Here is a 20,751-nt window from a genome sequence, read left to right as displayed (position 1 = left end):
TCTGGCTAGTCTAGCTAGCCTCTTGGCCCTGGCGATCTCAGCATCTGCCTCCCGAGTGCTGGGATTACAAACGGCCTCCACCCTGCCTGGGAATTCCATTTTACCCACCTAGTGGTCTCCCCACGCCCACATGGTTTCCTTTCTATTGGATATAGGGGTGGGATCGCTGGGTCCTACGGTAACTGTGTCTAGTCTGTGGAAAAGTGCCAGACAGTTCTCCAAAGAGAACATTTATACTCTGCACCCTTTAAACTCCCACTAGCAGCTTCCGATGATGGCCACTCCTCGGCCTCCTCCCAGGCTTTGTATTATCTTTTCAAGCACAGCCATTCCGAGATCACACGTGTAGTTTTGAATGTTGAGCTTCTGCGTGGATTTATTAGCCATTTCATTTTTTCCTTTGGCCAATATCACGTATCTTCTTTCCTCTGTAAAGTCTAGATTTATACATAAATACTGTAAAAGGGGACAGAGAGGAAAGGAGGGGAGCCAACCAAAGGGAACAGCATAGGGTAATGGGAGGGGTGAGTGTGAGCCAGGAAAATGATATGAATGTGGGGAAATGTCATAATGGAACTGATTGTTCCTGTGCTTCAATTAAAAAGATTCCAAAAACTAAGAATAAAAATGTTCTTGGAAGAAATCCTTGCCCATTTTTTTAAGTTGGATTATTTATCTTTTTTAATATTGAGATGTAGTCATTCTTTTGTGTACGTGTGTGTACATGCAGAGGACAGAGGTTAACATCATGAGTCTTCCTCAATCACCCTCCACTTTTTTTCTTTGGGACATCTCTCAGCCCCCAGTGTCAGGATTACAGATGCATGTCATGGTGCCTGGGCATCAGGATCCAACTCAGGTCCCCAAGCTTGCACAATAAGCAGTCTACTAACTGGGCCATGTCCCCAGCTCCATGGCCATTCTTCATTCACTGGACACCAATGCATTATCGGAGCTATGATTTGCAAAAGCTCTCATCTGTGAATGAGATGTCTAATTTCTATCTTATTTTACTGCTAGTGGGGTATGTGTGTGTGTATGTGTGTGTATGTGTGTGTGTGTGTGTGTGTGTGTCTGGGTAACCACTGCCTAGTCCAAGGATATTAAAATTTTGTTTCTTCTAACTATATAATTATTTTTTTCCTTTTTGAAAAAAAATAATAATCTTGTCGGTACTGAAGTACCAAACGAGACCGGGTTGGTGAGTAAGACATCAGACTTACAGAGGATGTGACCCCCGTGACCATGACAAATCTGCACTCAGGCTGCTGTTACCTCCCTGGTCCCAGGTGGCACCAAGCAGAACGGTTGCTTCTTTAGCCCATGCTGACTCTTTGCTTTTCACCGTGTTTTACGTTTTCCCCCAACTTTTACAAGGGCGCGTCACGGCTTCGCTAGAGCCCAGCTCCTTGAGCAACAGCGGCATGGGCTTCACTGCACCATTGCCACAGAACTGGGGTGCTCACTGAGGCTGAGCGGTGTCGAGCATAGAAGAAGGCTGGAGAGGTTCACACACACACACACACACACACACACACACACACACACATACACTGGCCTCAATAAAGTGGAAGATGGATGCCGCAGAGCACGGCAACCGTCCAGGGTAGCTAAACCCAGAGGAGACTCGGGACTCGCTCCCAGCGCCCACACAGCCTGCCTCAATCCATCTACCTATCTTCCCAGAGCTTTCTGCTCAACCTCAAGCCAGGTTGTTCTATGCCTTTTGGGACAGTAGAGGGGAGAGAGAGAGAGCCTTAAATGGCTCCACATTGCTCAACCAGATACATTTTACCTGGGAAAGATGTCAATCTCCTGACCTAACCGTCCATGTTGCCATGGATCTGTGCTGAAGAGGCCACTTTACAGGGCTGCTGAAAAACAACAACAACAACAACACAAACAGTGGCCAACGGGCATCCTGAATACCACAGGAGACAAGATGAGAGGTCACACATGGCAGCAAAGGGCTGGAACACCTCCCCACCCACAGGCTCTGGAGACAGCAGACTCCAACCGCTTCTCTACTGCAGGAACAACCAGAAACAGGAAGGTCCACTGCTTCCCTGCAGCCCAAGTCACAAGCTCTGCACATCATGAGACCAGCACCGCCAGGGCAGTTGAGTCACGGCAAACACACTCATTCCCAGGAGAGGTGATTCCCCAGCGCGGTGTGCTCTGTTTAGTCAAGGTCGTCTTTGTACGCAATGTCTCCCCTGACCTCCCCATTAAAACTTCTGAGTCTGAATTTCCTTGTTCTGTGGCTCAGCCTGGCCAATGACTTGCCCAAAGTCACACTGGGAATGAGTGGCATTCTGTTTTAAACCCAGAAGCATAACCTCAAGCCCTGTGCGCTTCCCAGATCCCAGAAGTGGCTCCCATGATTAGGAAGCAGGTCCTACTCTTGGGCACCTCTAAACAGACTGTCCAGCACTTTCAGGGACAAAGGACTTTCTAGGAAATGAGAGCCCGAGGATCAAGCTCCTTAATCAATCACAAATATGAACGTGCACAATCAACACTCTGGATGCATATGTTCTATTATAGGCTGGGCATCCTGGGAAATCGTTACCTACATTAACTCGATGTATCATATCAACTCTAAGAAGGAGATACTAGCGCCATGCCCTTCTTTCGGCGGGAGCATGAAGAAGTCCCAAGACTCCCAAGAATATTCAAAAGTGTTCAGTTTCCACCAAGAAAGTACAGATGTGCCCATGAAGATACAGATGTCTTCCATCATCTCTCCAAGGGACCCCTGTGTCAGGACAACAGCTATGACCCGTATGTTTGTGCTAAGGATCGAACCTAGGACCCTGAGGCACGCACTCTACCATTGAGCTACATCTTGATCCCCCGAACATCATTTTCAGTAAAAATTCCTTGAAGCCCTGGACATGCTCAGGTTTTGGTATCAACTTGGACTCAGGACCACAGGGGCCAACATCAAACATACTCATCACTGCCGGTCACTATCACTCACTCCTCCGCCAACTTAATTGCTTAAAAACAAAAACCCAGGGCTGTGGGGATAGCTCTAACAATAAAGCGTCTGCCACACAAACATGAGGACCCGAGTTCGACCCCCAGGGCCTACCTAAAAATCTGAGCCCAGTGGCACATGCTCGTAATTCCAGTGTCATGAGGCAAAGGAGGATCCGTGGAGCTCACTGGCCAGCCAGCCCAGCCACAGCTGAGGAGCGTCAGCCCAATAAGAGACTTGGTCTCAGAAATCAAGGTAGATCATGACTGAGGAAGTACGACACCTGAGGTCATCCTCTGACTTCCACAAACACACATGTGCATGTGTGCCTGTATACACATGAGTATACACACTCACCTTTTAAACAGTCACCCACTTTCCAAAACATGCTCACAGAGCAATAGAGCCTAAGTAGAAACTCAAGATTTCAAAGACGAATTGGGAAAGTCTGTTCCAGGAAGGACAGACTGTATTTCTCTGCCAACCAAGTATGAGACACACACACACACACACACACACACACACACACACACACACAAAGCAGCATCCGAGCCAGGGGGAAGAGGCCGCCAAGCCTATTCCAAAGAGCCACAAATTAAAAACCAATTATGCAAGGCTTGCTAAAAATGTCAGCGGACTGCCTTTACGTTTCAAGTCTCTAAAAACACAAGCAAGCTTGAGCCAATGTTTGCCCAGCACAGCGCTAGCTTGAAGCAACTTCGTATGCTCAGGCTAAAACAAGGGTGTGTGTCTTGGTCCCTTTTGTGAACACACCCTGGACACACCACTTGTGCTGGGGAGTAAACTGTCTTCTGAGGTCACTCACCCTGGGCCCACAGATTCCAATTCACCTTCATCCAGTGGGTGAAAGCTTTGAAATGTTCCATAGGGGCCTGGAGAAGGCAGCAAGTCACCAGGATGAGATCTGCCAGCCGCAGATTTCCTCTCTTGCTCTGAAAGTGGCCAAGGAATAGACCCTGCACTGAAGTTGGGAAGGACATAAGGATGTTGGAGGTATAGATGCCTGAGAGTCACACTCCCCAAGAGATCTGAGCGCACACAGAGCCTGCTAAGTGTGCAGAGCCCCTAAATTCTACTACACCCAGAGCATTCCAGGGGTGAGGCGGGGGTGGGGCGGGGCAGGGCGGGGGGGGGGGGGCTGGGCTGGGCTGGGGAATGGAAAGCTGGACCTTGAAAAAGCTTCCCAAGCTATGTGGATGATCCACCAAGTTTGAGGATGGTTGTTTTGATTCATTTTCGCTCTCTCTCCCCTCTCCCTCTTTCTCCCTCTCCTCCTTCCTCCCTCCCCCTCCCCCTCACTTAAATTCAGAAATAGGAAAACTAGGGAAGACAGAGCAAATGAGAGAGCAGAGATGTAAGCACCTTGCCAAGCTGACACCGTCAATAACGACCAGCCCAGTAAGCAGGTGTGGAACACACCACCCACATGAGGAGCTATCAGACCGGAGAATGTAAGACCCGACTCCTGCACCTGAACCCAGAGCACAGACTGGAAAATCCACCAGTGGGCATCATTGCGAGAAGTGGGTCAGTGCAAGACAACCAAGAGGGCAGTGTGGAGTGTGACCCGGTGACATGGAAAGTACCTGTACATAGCAGGGTGTAGGCCTGCAGCAGCGAAAAAATACACACACACACACACACACACACACACACACACACACGGCTGAGAAGGGGGAGGCTCAGGAAGCTGAGACAGGAGGTTCATGAGCTCAAGCCTGGGCTACTTAGGGGAGACCCTAGCTTAGAAAAAAAAGTGGGGGGAGGAGGCAGAGGAGGGAGGGAGACCATTGACTGTTCTGACCGCACCAACAAGACTCAGTCTGCGGGTGACACCCAGCCCAGCTGGATAGTTTGCAGCCTCTGTCCTGGAGGGTCACCCAGACCAGTTAGTCCCCTGCTGAACCCTTACGCTTCCTCCAAACGTTGCAGTGCAAGGGTGGGGTGTGGGGGTCCTGTCCACCAGGGTGAGGGAAGGCCTGGTGTGTGGCTGAGCGTGCAAGGGTGAAGCCTCTGGCCTCCTTCCCTCCTCCCGACTAAAAATGAATTCCAGGCCACCCACCAGGCCACAGCTGCCCACTGTAGCAGGGTTGAGACCTCCAGGTCAGAAGGGACTCGCTGGCCAAGGGGTACCATCATCAGGGGATGCAGGGCATAAAAGAACGGGAGGAAAAGTCTGGGGTCTTCTAGCAATGTCTCCTTGAAAAGAAGGGAGAGACAAGAAAGAAGCATTGGCTCTTAAAACACACATACACACACACACACACACACACACACACACACACACACACACACACCTAAATCCTCCACGGGACGGAATGTCCACAGAGGCCCTGGCCAGTCACTAGAATGAACGCCATGCCATCTCATCAGACGGGACTGACTTGATCACTACCTGACCTCTAATACTACAGATGAATTGCCTTCTTTTTTGGCTCCCAGTGAGCCAATCTCCTTTGTTGATAGTTCCAGCCTCGGGGCACAGCCCAATGCTTGGCGAGTAATAGGTACTTAGCGGATGGACCGCAGACAAGAAATTGGCCCTGAACCATTTTAATATCATGTCAGCCATTGAGAGGAGCAACATCTGCACAAAGCACTCTGTAACTCACAACCTGTTGCCTAAATCCTCCGACTTTCTCTTACTGAACTGCTGTGTGTGTTTGGATGTGGCCCAGGAGACCACGGGTCTTTGCAAGACGGACGGCCCGAGAGCCAACTCCAACCGAGCTGTCTGCACCGCGGCTTGGCCCTTGCCCCCTTGGGGTCCTGAAACGCTGCCCGCTGCTGAACTGTCATACCGTTGAACAGACAAGTGTATCAGGGCTCGGTGTATCCTCAGGCCAAAGGAGCTCAAACAGAAACATGGGGCAGGGGAACAGCGATGCCTAAGGTTAAATTCATTGGCTCCGAAGTCACTGTTTGTTCTCCTCCTAGCGGGTGACCTTGGACCTCACTTGGCCTGGAAGACCTCACCCTGTAACAACGCTATAATAGCAACCGTGACTTCGGGGATGGCTCGGCAGGTAAAAGCACTTTGTCCAGGTGTGAGGACCGGAGCTGGGGTCCCCGGGACTCTTGTCACATCTGGACACGCAGCCTGAGTGTCTGCCATCCCTACTGCTCCTGTGGGGGAGACAAGAAATGGAGCCCGGAGAACCTTCCAAAGCTTCGGAGCCGGCTAGCCTGGCACACACAGTGAAAGAACACCAGCGACCCTGCTTCCAGATGCAATGTGAGGGGGGGGCTGACACCCCAGGCTGTCCTCTAACCTCTGCGCACAGGCCGTGACATGGAAGCAGGCACAGTCACGCACACAGGAACGCAGAGAGAGGAGAGGGGAGGGAGGGACTTCACAGAGGCCTGGGAGACACACCAGGGGCCTCACGGAGGGACCACCACTACACCTGCTGCTGACTTGGGGCAAGGGAGACGGAGCTGTGACGACGGCCACCGCTTGCCAGGACCCACCCGGCAAGCCACTGCTCAGCAGCATGAACCTGGTCACTTGCCCGGCTTCCTAGACCTCAAATCCCTGGTCTCTGCTACAGGGAGGGCGTGGTCACCAGGACCTGGCTGAGGAGTGAAGGATCAAGTGTGTTAGAGCCCTGGCGCGGTTCCTCAATGTGAACTGGCACCTCAGCATCACTGCACAAAGTTGTGCGAGCCCAAAATACCGACGGGAAAATCCACCAAGGCTGTTTGCCCTACACACATAGGCCTTCCCCCTAGCCCCATCAGCTGCAAGGTTCGTCACCAGCTCCCAGAAAGAGCTTCTGACCACTCTGTCTGACCTAGGGAACACTGGGAAGTCAATTCGAGGGACAGGGCTGGCCTCCCCCCCCACCCCCGCCCCGGGAGGCGCCAAGTCAGCTGCTCCAACTGCCTCTGCCCCCACAGTGCTGCAGCCTGACGGTGAGCGAGAGGACATGCAAATACACCCTAAAAACAGCCTGTCATCTTCACGGCCTGGATGGTACATGTCTGTGGGTGCCTGTGAGGACAGAGCGTCACTACCAAGTACAGGGCATATGCCACCAGTCTGGGGGTGGCTGTGAAATGTAAAAATACCCAACCCCAAAATGGTTTTTTTTTCCTCCAAAAAAAGGAAGCTCCTCCAAGGTCTTTGGGGGGAGGTGAGAAGTGGAAAACTCTGCACCCCCAGGAAGGTCACAGCTGGGCCAACGCTTACCCGAAGTTGCTGGTTTCATCAAGCCACTCTCAGCCTCAAAGTTCAATGACACTGTTCAGTTAGCGGCCCTCATAACAGAACAACCCAGAAAGGACCGTTTTCAGGTCATGGGCCCAGAAAGAAGAGAAGCGTAGGGCCAAAGACAAGGGTCTCCCAGCGACAGTATTGCTACCCATAGCCCATTGTCCCTGGACAGTAAGCTCAGTCAGTTCCCATCTTGGAATCAGTGCTCTTTAGTAGACGCCAGTGATGCCCTTCATCCAGGTGTCTCAAGCCCAGAGGCTCCGGGAGGGACCGTGCGGTGGAGGTCGAAAGCAGCTAGTGGTAAGATAGGTCAAACCAACAAAAAAGGCAGAGCCAAGGTTCGAGGGAGGCATCAGGGTCTATGGTAATCAAGATTGAGACAACTCCCACCATCCATTTGGCCTTTGTGAGGCCCTGACCGGAGGAGCAGTGTGCCACTGGATTTTCCAAACTTTTTGCTGAAAATTTTAAGTGAAATAACAGGTTGGGTTGTTCTTAAAATACTGAACAGGCCAAACCAAACACATCTGCAAGCCAACTCCAGCCTGCAAAGAGCAAGCTTGCCACTCAGGACAAGCCCCCGGAAGCCCTTCTCGGCAGCTTTCACGTGGAGAGAGGGGACGAGAAGAACAAAAACCCAGTAAATGCACACAGTGTGCATCCTGACACCTTTCTCCACCCCAAAGCCCTTCTCTCCACAGCTTCCAAGCTCTGAGTCTCCATTGAGGTTTACCTTTGCGTGTGAACGCTTCCTCCAGGCAGGAACACACACACACACACACACACACACACACACACACACACACACACACAGAGAGAGAGAGAGAGAGAGAGAGAGAGAGAGAGAGAGAGACTGCTTGGCCACTGCCTACTCCCAGCCCACCCCAGCTACCAGTACCTCCTAGCCCTGGCTCCTTCCGGGTGGTAGATTTTGGGAAGAAACAGTCCTGCAGGAACCCTCACCAGGTATTCCTTTGGACAAACCACATCACCAGCTCTGGGTAAATGCATGAAGCATGCATTCCACTGGAACACCAGGACCCACACTGGGGACTGTTGCCTCTCACTCGTCACTGGGGAACAGCTGTCCTGACACTGTGGGGTCCTGAGAGCAGCAGGTGCAGGAGACCTCAGAAGCGGGCGCTTCCATGAGTCAGCCCTCTGCAAACCCCATCTCAGGCAGGTGGTGCTGGGGACCCAAGCCACACCCATCTTTGCCGGAGCCTAAAGAGGAAGGCTGCACTCTCCTTTTTCCTGATTTCCCTGGTGCAGCTCCAGAGGGGAGCCAAAAAGGCTAGAGACCATCAACACTGACTTTTAAAAAGAATTCAATGCCCTCTATGCTTTTCAAAACATGCTCACACCTCCATGACCTTTATTGATCCTCCCAGCACCCCAGAGAGACTGCTAAGGTAGTATTCGTGCTCAGTATTATCATCAGTCTCCTCTCACCTCCTAGACCCACAGGCAGGGTAAGCCTCCTGCCCCAGCCCAGTGCGGCTCAAACTTGAATGCATGCATGAATCCCCCAGAGCTTGGTAAAAATGCAGGTTCTGACTCCGCAGGTCTGGGGATGAGACCTAAGAGTGCCCATTCCTCTTACTGGTTCTCAGACTACGCGTTAAAGAACGCGGCTGAGGTTCCAAGGTGTGTTTAGAGCCACACCTGGAAGCCTGGGCTTTGTCTGGAGAACAAGGGTCTCACCTCACTCTTCACAGGTTGGGGCCTCTTGCCCAGTTTCACCTCCAGGAAGTGCAAGGGTGCAATCATGGCCCCAATGTTGCGGATGTCAGCGTATTTCAGCTCCTCTGTGGTCAGAGCCGAGCTGGGAAGTCCGGTGAGGGGGCCGAGCCCTGGCAGAGAGCCTGCGGTCACCGAAGGGTCCGGGATCTGCCCAGGCATCATAGCAGGAGGAGTGGCAGGCTGGCCTGGAGGGGTTGGAGAAAGCAGGATGGGTAGGTTAGCTTGAGAAGAGGCTCCGTGAGCTGCCGGAGCCCATCCTTTCCTCACCAGGGTTCCCCTGAATCCTTTCTCCTCCCGGGTGTTCTTCCTGCCTGCAAGCCCCAAGTCCTGGTGATTCAGGGAGGCTCAGCCAACTGACTAAGGCCACCCATCTCTGGCACGCAGGGAAGAGTTGGCCCCTTTTTAAAAGACGATGCTTAGCCCAACTGTGGGTGACGTTTATCTGGCACTGGATGGCACCGGGCTGCCCATAGTCTTCCCACTCACCACACCAGACCCGGCCAGAATCCCTTGCAAAGGCAGAAAGGTAACTCCTCGGGGGCTCTGCACTGACGCTGTGGACTGGGAGTGGGGGGGTGGGGGGGGAGGTGAATAGCAGCGGCGGCAGCCTCTGAAGAGACTGAGCGGAGACAGCAGCGGAATTACAGGCTCCTTCACACCTGTTCAAGAGGCAGCTATTTTTGGCCTGGCATGGTGCCTCCCCACAAATCACACATCCTACTCGGCACACTTGTGAAGACACCACGAATACAAGATGAACCTAAGCAAAGTTAAAGGTGACTGTGTCCGTGTCCAGTGCCCGGGGGAGGGGGAGGGGGAGGGAGAAGAAGATGGAATTAATCTGCGTGTGCTTTCTCTGTGCACCACCAGAAAATTCCTTCAAGAGCTCCCTGTTCTCAGAGCCCCATACAAGGAAAGACAGAAGCCAACTTCAAAGGACATAAAAGGGAGATGAACAGCCAGGGAATTCTTGTTTCTTCCTTCCCTCTACTGAGGGAATCTCACAGGTAAGACATAGTCATTTCCCTATTTCCAGGCACAGATACAAGGGAAGAAAGTCTGTCTGCCAATACATGTATCTAAACATCTAGACCTACCTAGTCCTCCAGCCCACCCATCCACCCCCTCATCCTCCGTCCATTCATCCAATTGCTATACAGCACCAGCTATTACTGGCCAGCAGGCACCACAACATGGAGGTCCGAGGTTCATAGCCTCGACGCAGCCTTGCCCAGAACAATCTAAAACAAAAACCATTCACACAGTCCAGTGCTATAAGGGAAATAAGTTCACCTTTTCCCCACCTCTCTGCCCAGGTCCATAAAAATCCCATCTTTACAGTCTTGGAAATGCCGGGTAGTAGGCAGGCAATGAACATGTGTTTCATCCTTGCACTTCCTCCGTCTCCTTGTGGAGAAGGACACACAGGTCAGGACAGCGGAGATGGACATCAGCTGGGCCAAGCTTCTCTGCTGTTAGAGTTCAGGTAACTCCTAAGGCCGTGATGTTTGGGGCTATCTGTCCTCATACATAAGTAACCCTGGAGAGGGACCCTGACCACCTTTTCTCATTCAATTTCTTGGATCTAGAATCAAGAGAAGGATGCACCAGAATCCCATTTTTATCCATGAATACAAGACACATTCTCCATTTCACCTCTGAGGGTAAACTCTGCTTCCCTATCTAAGTCTTGAGCCTACTTATTTATTTTTTGTTTTATTTGGTGTGTAAAGGTGTTTTGCCTGCATGTATGTCTGTGCACTGTGTGGGTGCAGTGCCCTTGAAGGCCAGAAGAAAGTGTCAGATCCCCTGGAACTGGAGTTACAGACAATTTTGTGTAGTTGTTTTTTTGTTTTGTTTTACTTTTGGGGGAGCCCAACACCCAGCTCCCAAATAAATACATGAAGGCTTATTCTTACTTATGAATACCCAGCCTTAGCTTGGCTTGTTTCTAGCCAGCTTTTCTGAACTTAAATTATCCTGTCTACTTTTTGACTCTGGGCTTTTGCCTTTCTCTATTCTATATACCTTCTTTACTTACTCCATGGCTGGTTCTGTGGCTGGGTGGCTGGCCCCTGGCTTCCTCCTCTCCTTCTCCTTTTCTCATTCTTCCCTCTTCTTTTCTCTCCTCCTATTTATCCTCTCTGCCTGCCAGCCCCGCCTATCCTTCCTCCTGCCTCTCTATTGACCGTTCAGCTCTTTATTAGACCAATCAGGTGTTTCAGACAGGCACAGTAACACAGCTTCACAGAATTAAACAAATGCAACATAAAAGAACGCAACACATCTTTGCATCATTAAGCAAATGTTCCACAGCATAAACGAATGTAACACATCTTAAAATAATATTCCACAACAGTTGTGAGCTACCATGTGAATGCTAGGACTCAAACCCAGGGCCTTCAGAAGAGAAGTCAGTGCTCTTAACTGCCGAGTCACCTCTCAAGTCCCCGGACCTGTCTCTTAAAAACACATGGGTGATTTGCATGCACCCTCAAACGTAAGACTTCATTGGATGTCATTTTGTCTAAAGAAAGGCACACCTGGATGGTGAGCTGGCTTCTCCTGAAGTACCACATGGCCTCTGTCCATCACATGGCCGACAGAGTCCTTGTCTTGTAGGGATCTTTCATCCGAGCTCCACCTACTATACCCTCAACATCTGGCTCTCCCTGCTCTTAACATTCTCTTCCAACATCCTGAGCACCAATGTGCCCCCACCTCCACCCCCACCGCTGTCACCTCAGAAAAGGACCTGAGACTCATTCACACTGAGTGGCAGTCTCACAGCTGGAGAAGGCCCTGAACTCATCTGAACCACATCCTCATTTTGCACGTTGAGACTGAAGCACAGAGAAGTAAAATGACTTGCCCAAGGTCACCCAGCTAGATAAGGACAGAGCCGAGACCAGACTCTGGTTGCAAGTTTGGGACCCTGCCTTTTTTTTTTTTTTTCCACTTCCCTTCAGGAGGTTTAAGAGGTGTTAATGCCTTCAGTAGATGATAGTGTCCTCCACTGACAAACTCTGACCTAAGAGCCATAGTATAGGACCCTCTGTTTCCTGTGGAGACCCGGTTCTAGGAAGTTCCCCCTAACAGCTCCAGAACAGCTTGAGTAGGAGGATCCCATGGAAAACAGGCCTGAGGCCCTTCCCACATGGACATTCCTTAACGCCAAGGTGGCACCCGGGGTCAGTGACTGAGTGGGGTCTGTGGTGCAGAGGAGTCTGAAGCTAGCACAGGAAGAGGCCTCCCCAGAGCGCCCTTGGGCAAGCTGCCATCTCCCTAGAAGAGGGAAGGGGCAGCCGCCAATTCCTTCTCCTGTGGGGCAAAGCTTTGCCAGGGCCCAGCTATTCTACCACCCGAGAGCAGGTCACACCCGCTGTTACTCGGGTGATCCCACTGCCTACGATCATTTCCGGCACAACAGCATGATGAAGAAAGACTTGTTGAATGAGTGAGCGTGTGAAGAAAGGGACAGCAACAATCCACGGCCGCAAACGTTAGCACGCAGGGTACGGATCGCTCCGGAGTCTTACAGGCTCTCTGCTAGGCCACACTTCTTCCTCCAGGTCATTTTTTTTTCCCCATAGAAGAGCCCAAGAGAAAGCCCCCAAGGGCTTTGGCCCGTTTCTCATCTCAGCCATCCCTTCAAGATGGAAGCCAGACCTCACTCTGTTCCCGGAACGGCAGGCTCTGTTTGCAGTTTCTGTTTATGTTCATACAGATGGTATACACGGGACACTAACAAACGCTCCCGACAAATAATGAATTTTCTGCTACTGAGGAACTCCCCTCACCCCCACCCTGGGAATAGTAGCTACCCAAATTCTTGCCATTCCTGTCCCCCTGTGAATTCATCCCAAAGAAAAATCTTGGACAAGGGACCAGGCAATAGGCTTTCTTTTGTAGAAGAAAAAAAAAAATCACCCTCTCCTTCCCCGGCTTGGGATCCCTAACTGCTCAGATGGAAACCACAGAGTCCTTAACACATGGCATTCCTAGGAGACAGCCACAGCACTGACTCTCCCCAGGGAGGAGTCATCCCTCCCGGCTGTCCCGGGGAAGGGGCGGGGAGGGCAGAGGAGCCGCAGCAAAATGGAAGCCCATTGACTGCAAAGCCACGGGTTGACTTATCCAAGGCCAAAAAGCAGCTTTGGTGTTTCAGAAAACAAAGCAGTTCCATGTAATTTAGAGAATCTGTAAAAGCAGAAGGGTTAGAGACGGAAGGAACTCTCAACAGCGAAGAGGAGCCCACGGCTCCAAGGAAGACGACGCGGGAAAGATGAGAAGAGGCGAAATTATCCGCCACAGTCCTCGTTCCAGACAGAAACAATTCAGTGGGAAATGAGAAGTGCACACTGGATGCCCTAGAAGAAAGACCTGATTTTCCTTCCCTTCCGAGCCTCGGAGGTCTGCAGTAAAGATAGACACCCTCCATGTCTCCATGAGTAACTAGGGTGATGATGAGTAACAGACCAAGCTCCCAACATTCCCCATTTGGGTGTTTTGCCCAAAAATGCAGAAGAGAATCCAAAGTGACTATGGAGATGTGGGACACTGACCAGGGATAAGTTGGAAGCTAGCCAATGTGAGGGAAACCCTGGCTAGGTATGTATCAAAGTATCATCTGCTACTTCCCATGCAAAAACAAAATAATTTAATAATAATAATAATAATAAAGCAAAAAGAAAATGCCCAAAGCCAAGATGACAAGCCCAGTACAAATAAGACTTCCAGACAAGGGTCAAGGGTCAAGGGTCACAGGGACCCTAAGCCGCTGTGGAGCTAAGATAAGGGGAGAACCGACGAGGCCCTCTGAAAGCCAGCTTAGAGAAAATGGGACAGATGGGCTCAACGGGAAAGAACTGGAGGAACTATCTAGTATTTATACGTCTGTGCTGACTTCCTTGGGGACTTGGAAGAACACAGTAGGGTGCTGCGTTGGATGTGCAGAATAAAAGGCCACAAAGTTTTTTCCAGGCCAAAAATAGCCAGCGGCAGATATGAACACCAAGAGTCCTTCCCCTCGAGAGAATAAAGGTGGCAGGAATTTACTCAGCTGCCCCACCTGCTCTTCTTGTCCACCGTACGGAAAGCAGCATAATACCCCGCGTCTTTTTGTATGCCTGTAAGTCGCGGTCTCACTTTGGCAGGCCACACACATAAAGGGCTCTCCTTAAATAACCGGCATCTTCCTCTAGAATACCAAAAGTGGGTTTGTAAAATAAAAAAAAAGACTAGTTGAAAAGAACATAGAACCTAACTTCTAGAACTACAGAAAAAGTGTGAACTCCCTGGGCACCTATAAAGACAGCTGCTTGCCACGGGAGCAGCCAGCCTGGGCTGGCATAGGGACTGGTGTGCAGGCGGGTGCAAGATGGCCTCAGGTTTGAGGCTCCGGGCTGAGAGAGAGCAGAACGGGAAGAACCGAGCAGGGAAGGGGCGAGACTCTGTCCGTGTAACCCCAAGAGTGGAGCCCAAGTCAGAGGCAGGGAGCCATGATGAAAAATCAGGAAGACTTGGGAGCTGGACTCTGGGAGGTCCCCAGGAGGGTAGGAGATGTCCGCGGGAGGAGACAGAGAGGTGGTAGGCCAGTGACCACAGAGTGTGGGACCGATGGTTAGGAATCCCAGGGAAAGCGAGACATGGTGGGGTTAGGGAATTTGGTCAAAGTTTCACAGCGAGGAAGCAAACCCAAGGGTCTTCTCAGAGCTATACAATCAGGCGATGATTTATTTCCAATAATCTGAATGGTACTGCCAAGCAGCCTCCAAAACCCAAAGAGACCCAGAGGGCAAGGAGCTAAGGAATGGGCAAAGCACCTGGGTGACAGCAAGGAGCTTCTCTTGCAAAAGCTGGCCCGAAGTCTACAGGGGGGTGACAGGGAATCCGTGGAGCCGGATGGTTGAATAAAACCTTGCTATGTGACCTAAGGCGATTCTATGACCTCTCCGGGCATCGCTTTCCTCACTATAAAGTGGTAATGACACCATTTGCCTCGTAAGGCAGTAGACAAAATTAGGTTACTTAGCATTTGCAAAGCACCTGGAACAACCCTTCACTTGATGAGCTGGGGGGTCAGGGTGGCACGGTATTCCTTCCTGTGGAGGCACCAGCACCAGATGACCCCTCCAGACCACCTCTAGATCGTCCCCTCTGTCAATGTTCTCTCTTCCCAGAGTCATGAAGAGGATTCTTCTCACTCCTCCCGCTGCTCTGCTCTCCCTCTTCCCAACTCTAAGCCCCAAGAAGGCAGGGCCATAGTGCATCCTGACAGTGAACCACAGCATAGAGAGAGGAAAGGTGCTGAGTCAGGGCTGGGGACCAAAGGACGGAAATGAGGCCTGGCACCTTCAGCGTGCCTCGGTTTCTCCTAAAGTGTCCTGAAACTTGCAGGCCCAAAGTCCAGTGGCATGCATTCTCCACCACGGGTACGACTGATGGGCTAGGGCTCTGGCCCTGCTCCAGAAAAACAGAGTGCCAGTGTCCTTCACCTCTTTGGCTGGTCACTAGGGATCACTCATGGGCTGTCATGGGAAGATGAAGCGGGGCAGCTGGGGTCAGGAGAAGCCACAGCATGCTGGCAGGAGTGACTTCTGCAGAGCTGTCCCAGCCATGGAAGAAGCCGGAACTGTGCCCCAGCAGACTCCTGCCCTTCCCTGGAGGCCAGAAAAATGTCTTTCCCAAAGCTCTGCCCGAAAACACAGCCCTGTCCTCTGCCCAACGTAGAGGATCAATAAATGGCACCAAATTATTTCTGCCAGAACCCATACTAGGGCAGACTATAGGGAACCAAGAAGGTCCACCCGCTAGACAATCTCTCTCCTCAGTCTTCCCTCAGCTCTGTCCCTTAGTGGCAAGGCTAAGTAGCACAATGCAGGGGACAGACCATGGTGTATGATGGCTTTGGTCCTAAAAAAGAAAAGGGGAAAAAAAAAAGACATTGGCCAGCTGAAGTTTTAGAAACACCAAACCCCATGGGCTGCATCCAGAAATCAGACTTCATGGTGGGCTCTGGCCAGCTCTCCCACCTCCAGTGAGTGCAGAGAAAGACTGGAAATTCCAAGCCTGGATCATTAAGACATTTGTCTCTGCTGAGTCTCAACAAACCACACACACACACACACACACACACACACACACACACACACACACGAACACACACAGGCACACTGAGCTTGGCAGCCCCGGAGCTCCGAGAGCTGGTAACACAAGCCATGGAACTGACTGCCAAAACAAGCAATTGAATGAGCCAGACCAAGTTTCATTGGCCACCATACATTGCATATGGGCCCGGGACGAAGCCAAAACAGTGTTCTCACCCTCCTCAAAGGCATAGGAGACCCTCTGTTTCCAAACACACCTCCACAGAGCCTTAATTAAAGGAAAATGGAAAAATAGCGTCCCTGTTGCTCTCCCCCTGCCTAGAGAGGTATTCGCACACAGAGCCCTGCACACTCACTCTTTATTGCTTCCTCCGGTTTGGGGCTTCAAACCCAAGTCATTCTCATGGACAGAAAAGTCCACCGCCTTCTGCCGCAGAAAAGAATACAAGTTGTCCTCCGCCCTGGAGGGTTGGAGGGGCCGAGGAGAGTTAGAGCTGAATGAATACAGGCCAGGCCAGCCTAGAGTCTGTGCTGACTCCTTCCTTCCCAGAGTGGGGAGAGAGGGCGGGAGAGGGGGAAGAGGGAGATGGGGGGAGAGAGAGCGGCGATATGGACTGCATGCCACCCCAGTACTAACTCCTGAACAGACGAGGCCCAGAGGACCTACCTAGCTCTGCAGGTTGAAAAGGGTAGGAGAGAGGACATCCCTGCAAACAGGTGGGAGCATAAAACAGAGCTTGGGTGGGGAGAGGAGGAGTGTTCCCTGGCAGGGCCTAAAGTAGGCAGTGGATGAGTAAGGGAGACACATACCAAAGCTTTTCCTAAGTAACATCGTCACATGATAGACATATCTCCTTGGAGATGACTGCAACCAATTTATTGACCCCCCCCAAAAAAAATCAGATGCCCTCTCCCCCAGCAGTCCTTCAAACCACACAACACCCCCAGCTCTTCAGGAAGATTCTGGAGCTGCCTGCTCCTCTGAACTGAAGCCAACATGGAGGGGAAACAGAAGATTCTTTGAGAAATCCATCCTCCCTACTTGAAGCAAAGCGAAACCCTGAGCACCCAGAGGTATAAGAATAGTTCTTGTTTCTAGTCCCCTGAACCTCAGGTTTCTGCAAAACCCAGAGTCCGGCTCACACCTGATCCCTGGTTCAACTCTCCCCTAGAAACCTGTACAGGAAGATAAGCCTGCCATCCAAGCTGCCGCCAGATTTGTGGAAAAGCAGTGAACGCAGGGGAAGGTGATTTTTTTTAAACCCCTAGGGGATGAGGGATGAGGTGGGGTAGTGAAGACAGGTGCTAACAGTCCTCAGGACAAGCAGGTACCCACCCTATTGTGGTGCAGATCCTGCTCTTTCATGCTCACTGAACTAAGATCCTGGGTAGCGTGGACCAAGATTTAACAGTACACACAGTGCAAGCCCTCAGACACAAGACCTATGCCACGGCCCCTACCCTGAATGATACCGACGAGTGGCCACTCCATCACACAAGGGCTGGGAGCTGTCTCAAACAGTCGATTGATTCTCTCTTCCACTTCTATCCCCAAATGGCCCATCCAATTTCTGCAAATGAGCCAAGGTTTCCAAGGCTTGCCAGCTCCCCCAGAGACCCAGGCAAAGCCTGTCCCTGCCACTCTAGGGTCCAGGAGTCCAGATGGAAGGCCAAGACTTTTTGGAGAAGAGGGACAGAAGTGTGGGCAGGTGACCTAAAGGCGCCTGCTTACCATTCTTATGTAACCTGATGTGCGAGATAGGATCCCAAGGGGACCCGGGACTACCCCGTGGTTCCCTCCTAACCCAGCCAGAGCTTGCAGCAATGGTCCTGAGCAAAGGAAGCCCTGTGGGTCAGATACCTTTCCCAATACCCTCCTCCCGGTCCTGCGGAGCTGAGGAAGAGACTGGGGCGCGACCTGTCAGCAGGTCTGGGGCATGCATACCCCCTCGAGTTCCCCGCAGTCCCCGCGACAGTTTTCTCCCGCTCACCCCGCCCTCTCCTCCGTCCGTGCACAGCACCTCCCAGCACGCGCACTGGGGGAGGAGAGCGAGGAGAGAGCTCCCCGCTGTCCCGGCCGCAGACAGGACTGGCCGGCCCAGTCCGGGAAGCCACGGGTGGGCAGCGGCTGCAGCTCTCCCGTGCAGAGCTCGGGGCCCCGGGTCGGGTGCGAGCCCCCAGCGGTAGCTACTACGACGGTGGCCGCCCCAGGTGCCCGCGGCCGCGCGCCCCGCCTACACCCCCCAACACCCGCTCCCCTCCCCTCCCCTCCCCGAGCACCCACCGTGCAGACGCCGCTGGCGGAGGCGGCGCCCCCGGGCCCAGACCCCGGCTGCAGGCGCCGTGCCCACTCCGCGCCGCTGCCGCCCGCTGCCCAGGCCCGTCCCGGCCCGGGAGCCGCCGCGGCGCCAGCCCCGCCGCCGCCGCCGCTGCAGCCCCTGCCGCCGCCAGCGCCCCCCGTCGCGGCCGCCGAGCGTCCCTCCCGCAGGCTGTGGCGGGCGGCGGGACGGGTTGCATCAGCCCCGGCTATATAGCGGGCCCTGAGTCGCGGCGGGGAGGGGTCGGGAATGCGGAACCGACCCAGCTGCCAGCTCCACACGTCAGAGGGGGGACGGAGAGGAAGAGAAGGAGGGGACGGGGAGGAGGGGGGGGTGTGGATCGCTCGCTTCACACCCACTGACCTTCACCTCCCCCGCCGCCGGCGCCCTCCTCCCGCCGCCGCTGCTCCCGCTCCTCCGCCTGCCGGGCCGGCCGGGGCCCTGTCGCGCTGGTCCCGGCAGCATCGCGGTCCCGCGGCGCGCCCCGCCCGCGGCTCCCGAGCGCGCGAGGCAGCAGGACCCGGCGAGCGGTTATGTAAGCGCATCCCCTGCTCGGTCGCGCGGCCGCCACCCCCGAGGCGCTGAGCAGCCAGGGAGGCAGGGACGCGAAGGCGGCGGCCGGACGAGCGGAGAACCCCTTCCAGCTCAGCCCGCGCTGAACCATCCTCCTCCAGCCGGTGCGCTCTCCCCCCAAACCCAGAGCGAGGGTGACGTTCGGCGCAGTGATGTCTTCGGACGCTGCGGGATCTCGCAAGCCTGTTTTGTTTTTTCCGTGGCGGAGCATGGGCGGGGAGATTAAGGCGTTTGGAAGCCTCTGTCCCCTCCCGCTGTCCACCAAAGCGCCATGAGGTCCTGAAGCCGCGCTGTGAGTGGACCGAGACCCAGACTGGAGCTGCAGCTAGAGGCCACCGTTGTCGGTGGCTGGCCCAGTGTGACCCAGGGCTCTTTGCCCAACTCCCGCAGGCTTTTGCCTGCCTTTGACAGGACGCAGCCGTGAGCGGACTTGACTTCTGCAAGACCTCCAACAGCCTTCTTCCTCAAGGACTCCCAGGGCTGGCTTCCACGCCCTCCTCCCAACCTCCTACAGAGGTAGATAGCAAAAGGACACTCCAGAGAAAATATGACAGTCCTTCGAAGGGTGGTACGCAGAGCCCTCAGGCAGAAACACACGTGACATCTGAGAACTATTGTTGTCATGCCAGATCTCCAAATCCTTGGGTGACCAGCCAGCGCCCCCCGCCCTTTCTGCTTAAGCCAGAGAGGGGTGGCAATGTTGACACTCAGTGACCTTCAGACTCCTTCTCAGAGAGATGGCAGGTCATCACCCATAGAAGAAAGGAAGTGAAAGAAAAAGTTCATGCCTTCTTGGAGTACCAGCGCTCAGAGTGAAAGACTTCAACACGGAGGGAAGGAAGTCCAGAGGCAAGCCAGACATCCCATTTCCATGTGCCTGCCTGCAGGGAGGCATCCTTCTCCATGTTTCTCTTAAATCTCTCTGCAGGGAGAACAGGTGGACTAGAAAGAGGCAGACCAGGTCCCAGTGACATCACCTGTCTGTCTTCGTGATCACCATCAGCAGCTTCCCTCACAACACTGATGCAAGAAAAAAAAAAAAAAAAAAAAAAAAAAAACAAAGTACTCCAAAAGAACACACTCTGCCAGCTCAGTAGTCATGTGATAGTCCTGTACAAGAACATGACTCTCCATCCCAGAAAAGCCAGCAACACCTTTACCACGGCACGAAGATCAAAGCTGGAGACTGTGAAACTGCCTTACATGATGTTTCTCCCCCAGGATGAGGGGGTCTGGGCATTTATGTGAAAGAAAACACTGAACACGGGAAGCATTACTTTATGCATCCTCTGTTGGGACTTTGAAAAAGCTAAACTGATCTCTGTTCAGGGACTAATAATTAACATGTGTGGTTAAAGCGGGTCCTCTCCAGGGCGCACTTTGGATCGTGGCTGGGGTGACTGGTAGTCCTACTGAGCCTTTACTTCCTACACTAAATATGCTATAGGGAAGGCACTAGGGGGGCCACTAAGGAGTTTTTATTCCCTCTCATCTCCCATAATATCCATTGGGCTTCCCCTTTTTGATATAGATGTTCTCCAGTTTTATATACAAATGCAGCTCAAGACCCATCTCCTAGGCATACTGTTTCCTACCAGGCCCCTTTGTAAAGACTTTGCCTCTGGGAGAGGCTAGGGAAAGGCTCCTCTGTGCAGACTTGCCGTCTCCTGATATAACTGATCTACCTCGGTTGCTTAGGGAAACAATGGTCTAGCCTAAAGCAATCTGAATGTAGGTGGCCTGTCTCTTGCAAGTCCTGATTAAGATATACAGCCATGGCCGGTGGGC

At 52.8% G+C, this 20,751-nt stretch overlaps 1 protein-coding gene across 2 annotated transcripts in view; it reads right to left on the bottom strand.

The window, feature by feature from the left end:
- Jdp2 (Jun dimerization protein 2) overlaps positions 1-20,006 on the bottom strand; it is a 43,516-nt gene extending 23,510 nt beyond the window's left edge. Inside the window, exons 1-2 of one of the 2 annotated variants that reach the window (XM_037210721.1) lie at positions 18,754-20,006; positions 8,925-9,148 (exon numbers count right to left, since the gene is read on the bottom strand). In XM_037210721.1, the coding sequence (XP_037066616.1) occupies positions 8,925-9,148; positions 18,754-19,174 (645 nt within the window). In that variant the 5' untranslated portion in view covers positions 19,175-20,006. The remainder of the gene's footprint in view (positions 1-8,924; positions 9,149-18,753) is intronic. The other variant, XM_028876473.2, reaches the window with a different exon arrangement.
- Between the last annotated feature and the right edge of the window lie 745 nt (positions 20,007-20,751).

This window comes from Peromyscus leucopus, chromosome 14 (genome assembly GCF_004664715.2).
Source record: "Peromyscus leucopus breed LL Stock chromosome 14, UCI_PerLeu_2.1, whole genome shotgun sequence".
NCBI classification, from domain to species: domain Eukaryota; kingdom Metazoa; phylum Chordata; class Mammalia; order Rodentia; family Cricetidae; genus Peromyscus; species Peromyscus leucopus.
The sequence above is the reverse complement of the archived record's forward strand: the minus strand, read 5'-3'. Positions and strand labels throughout refer to the sequence as shown.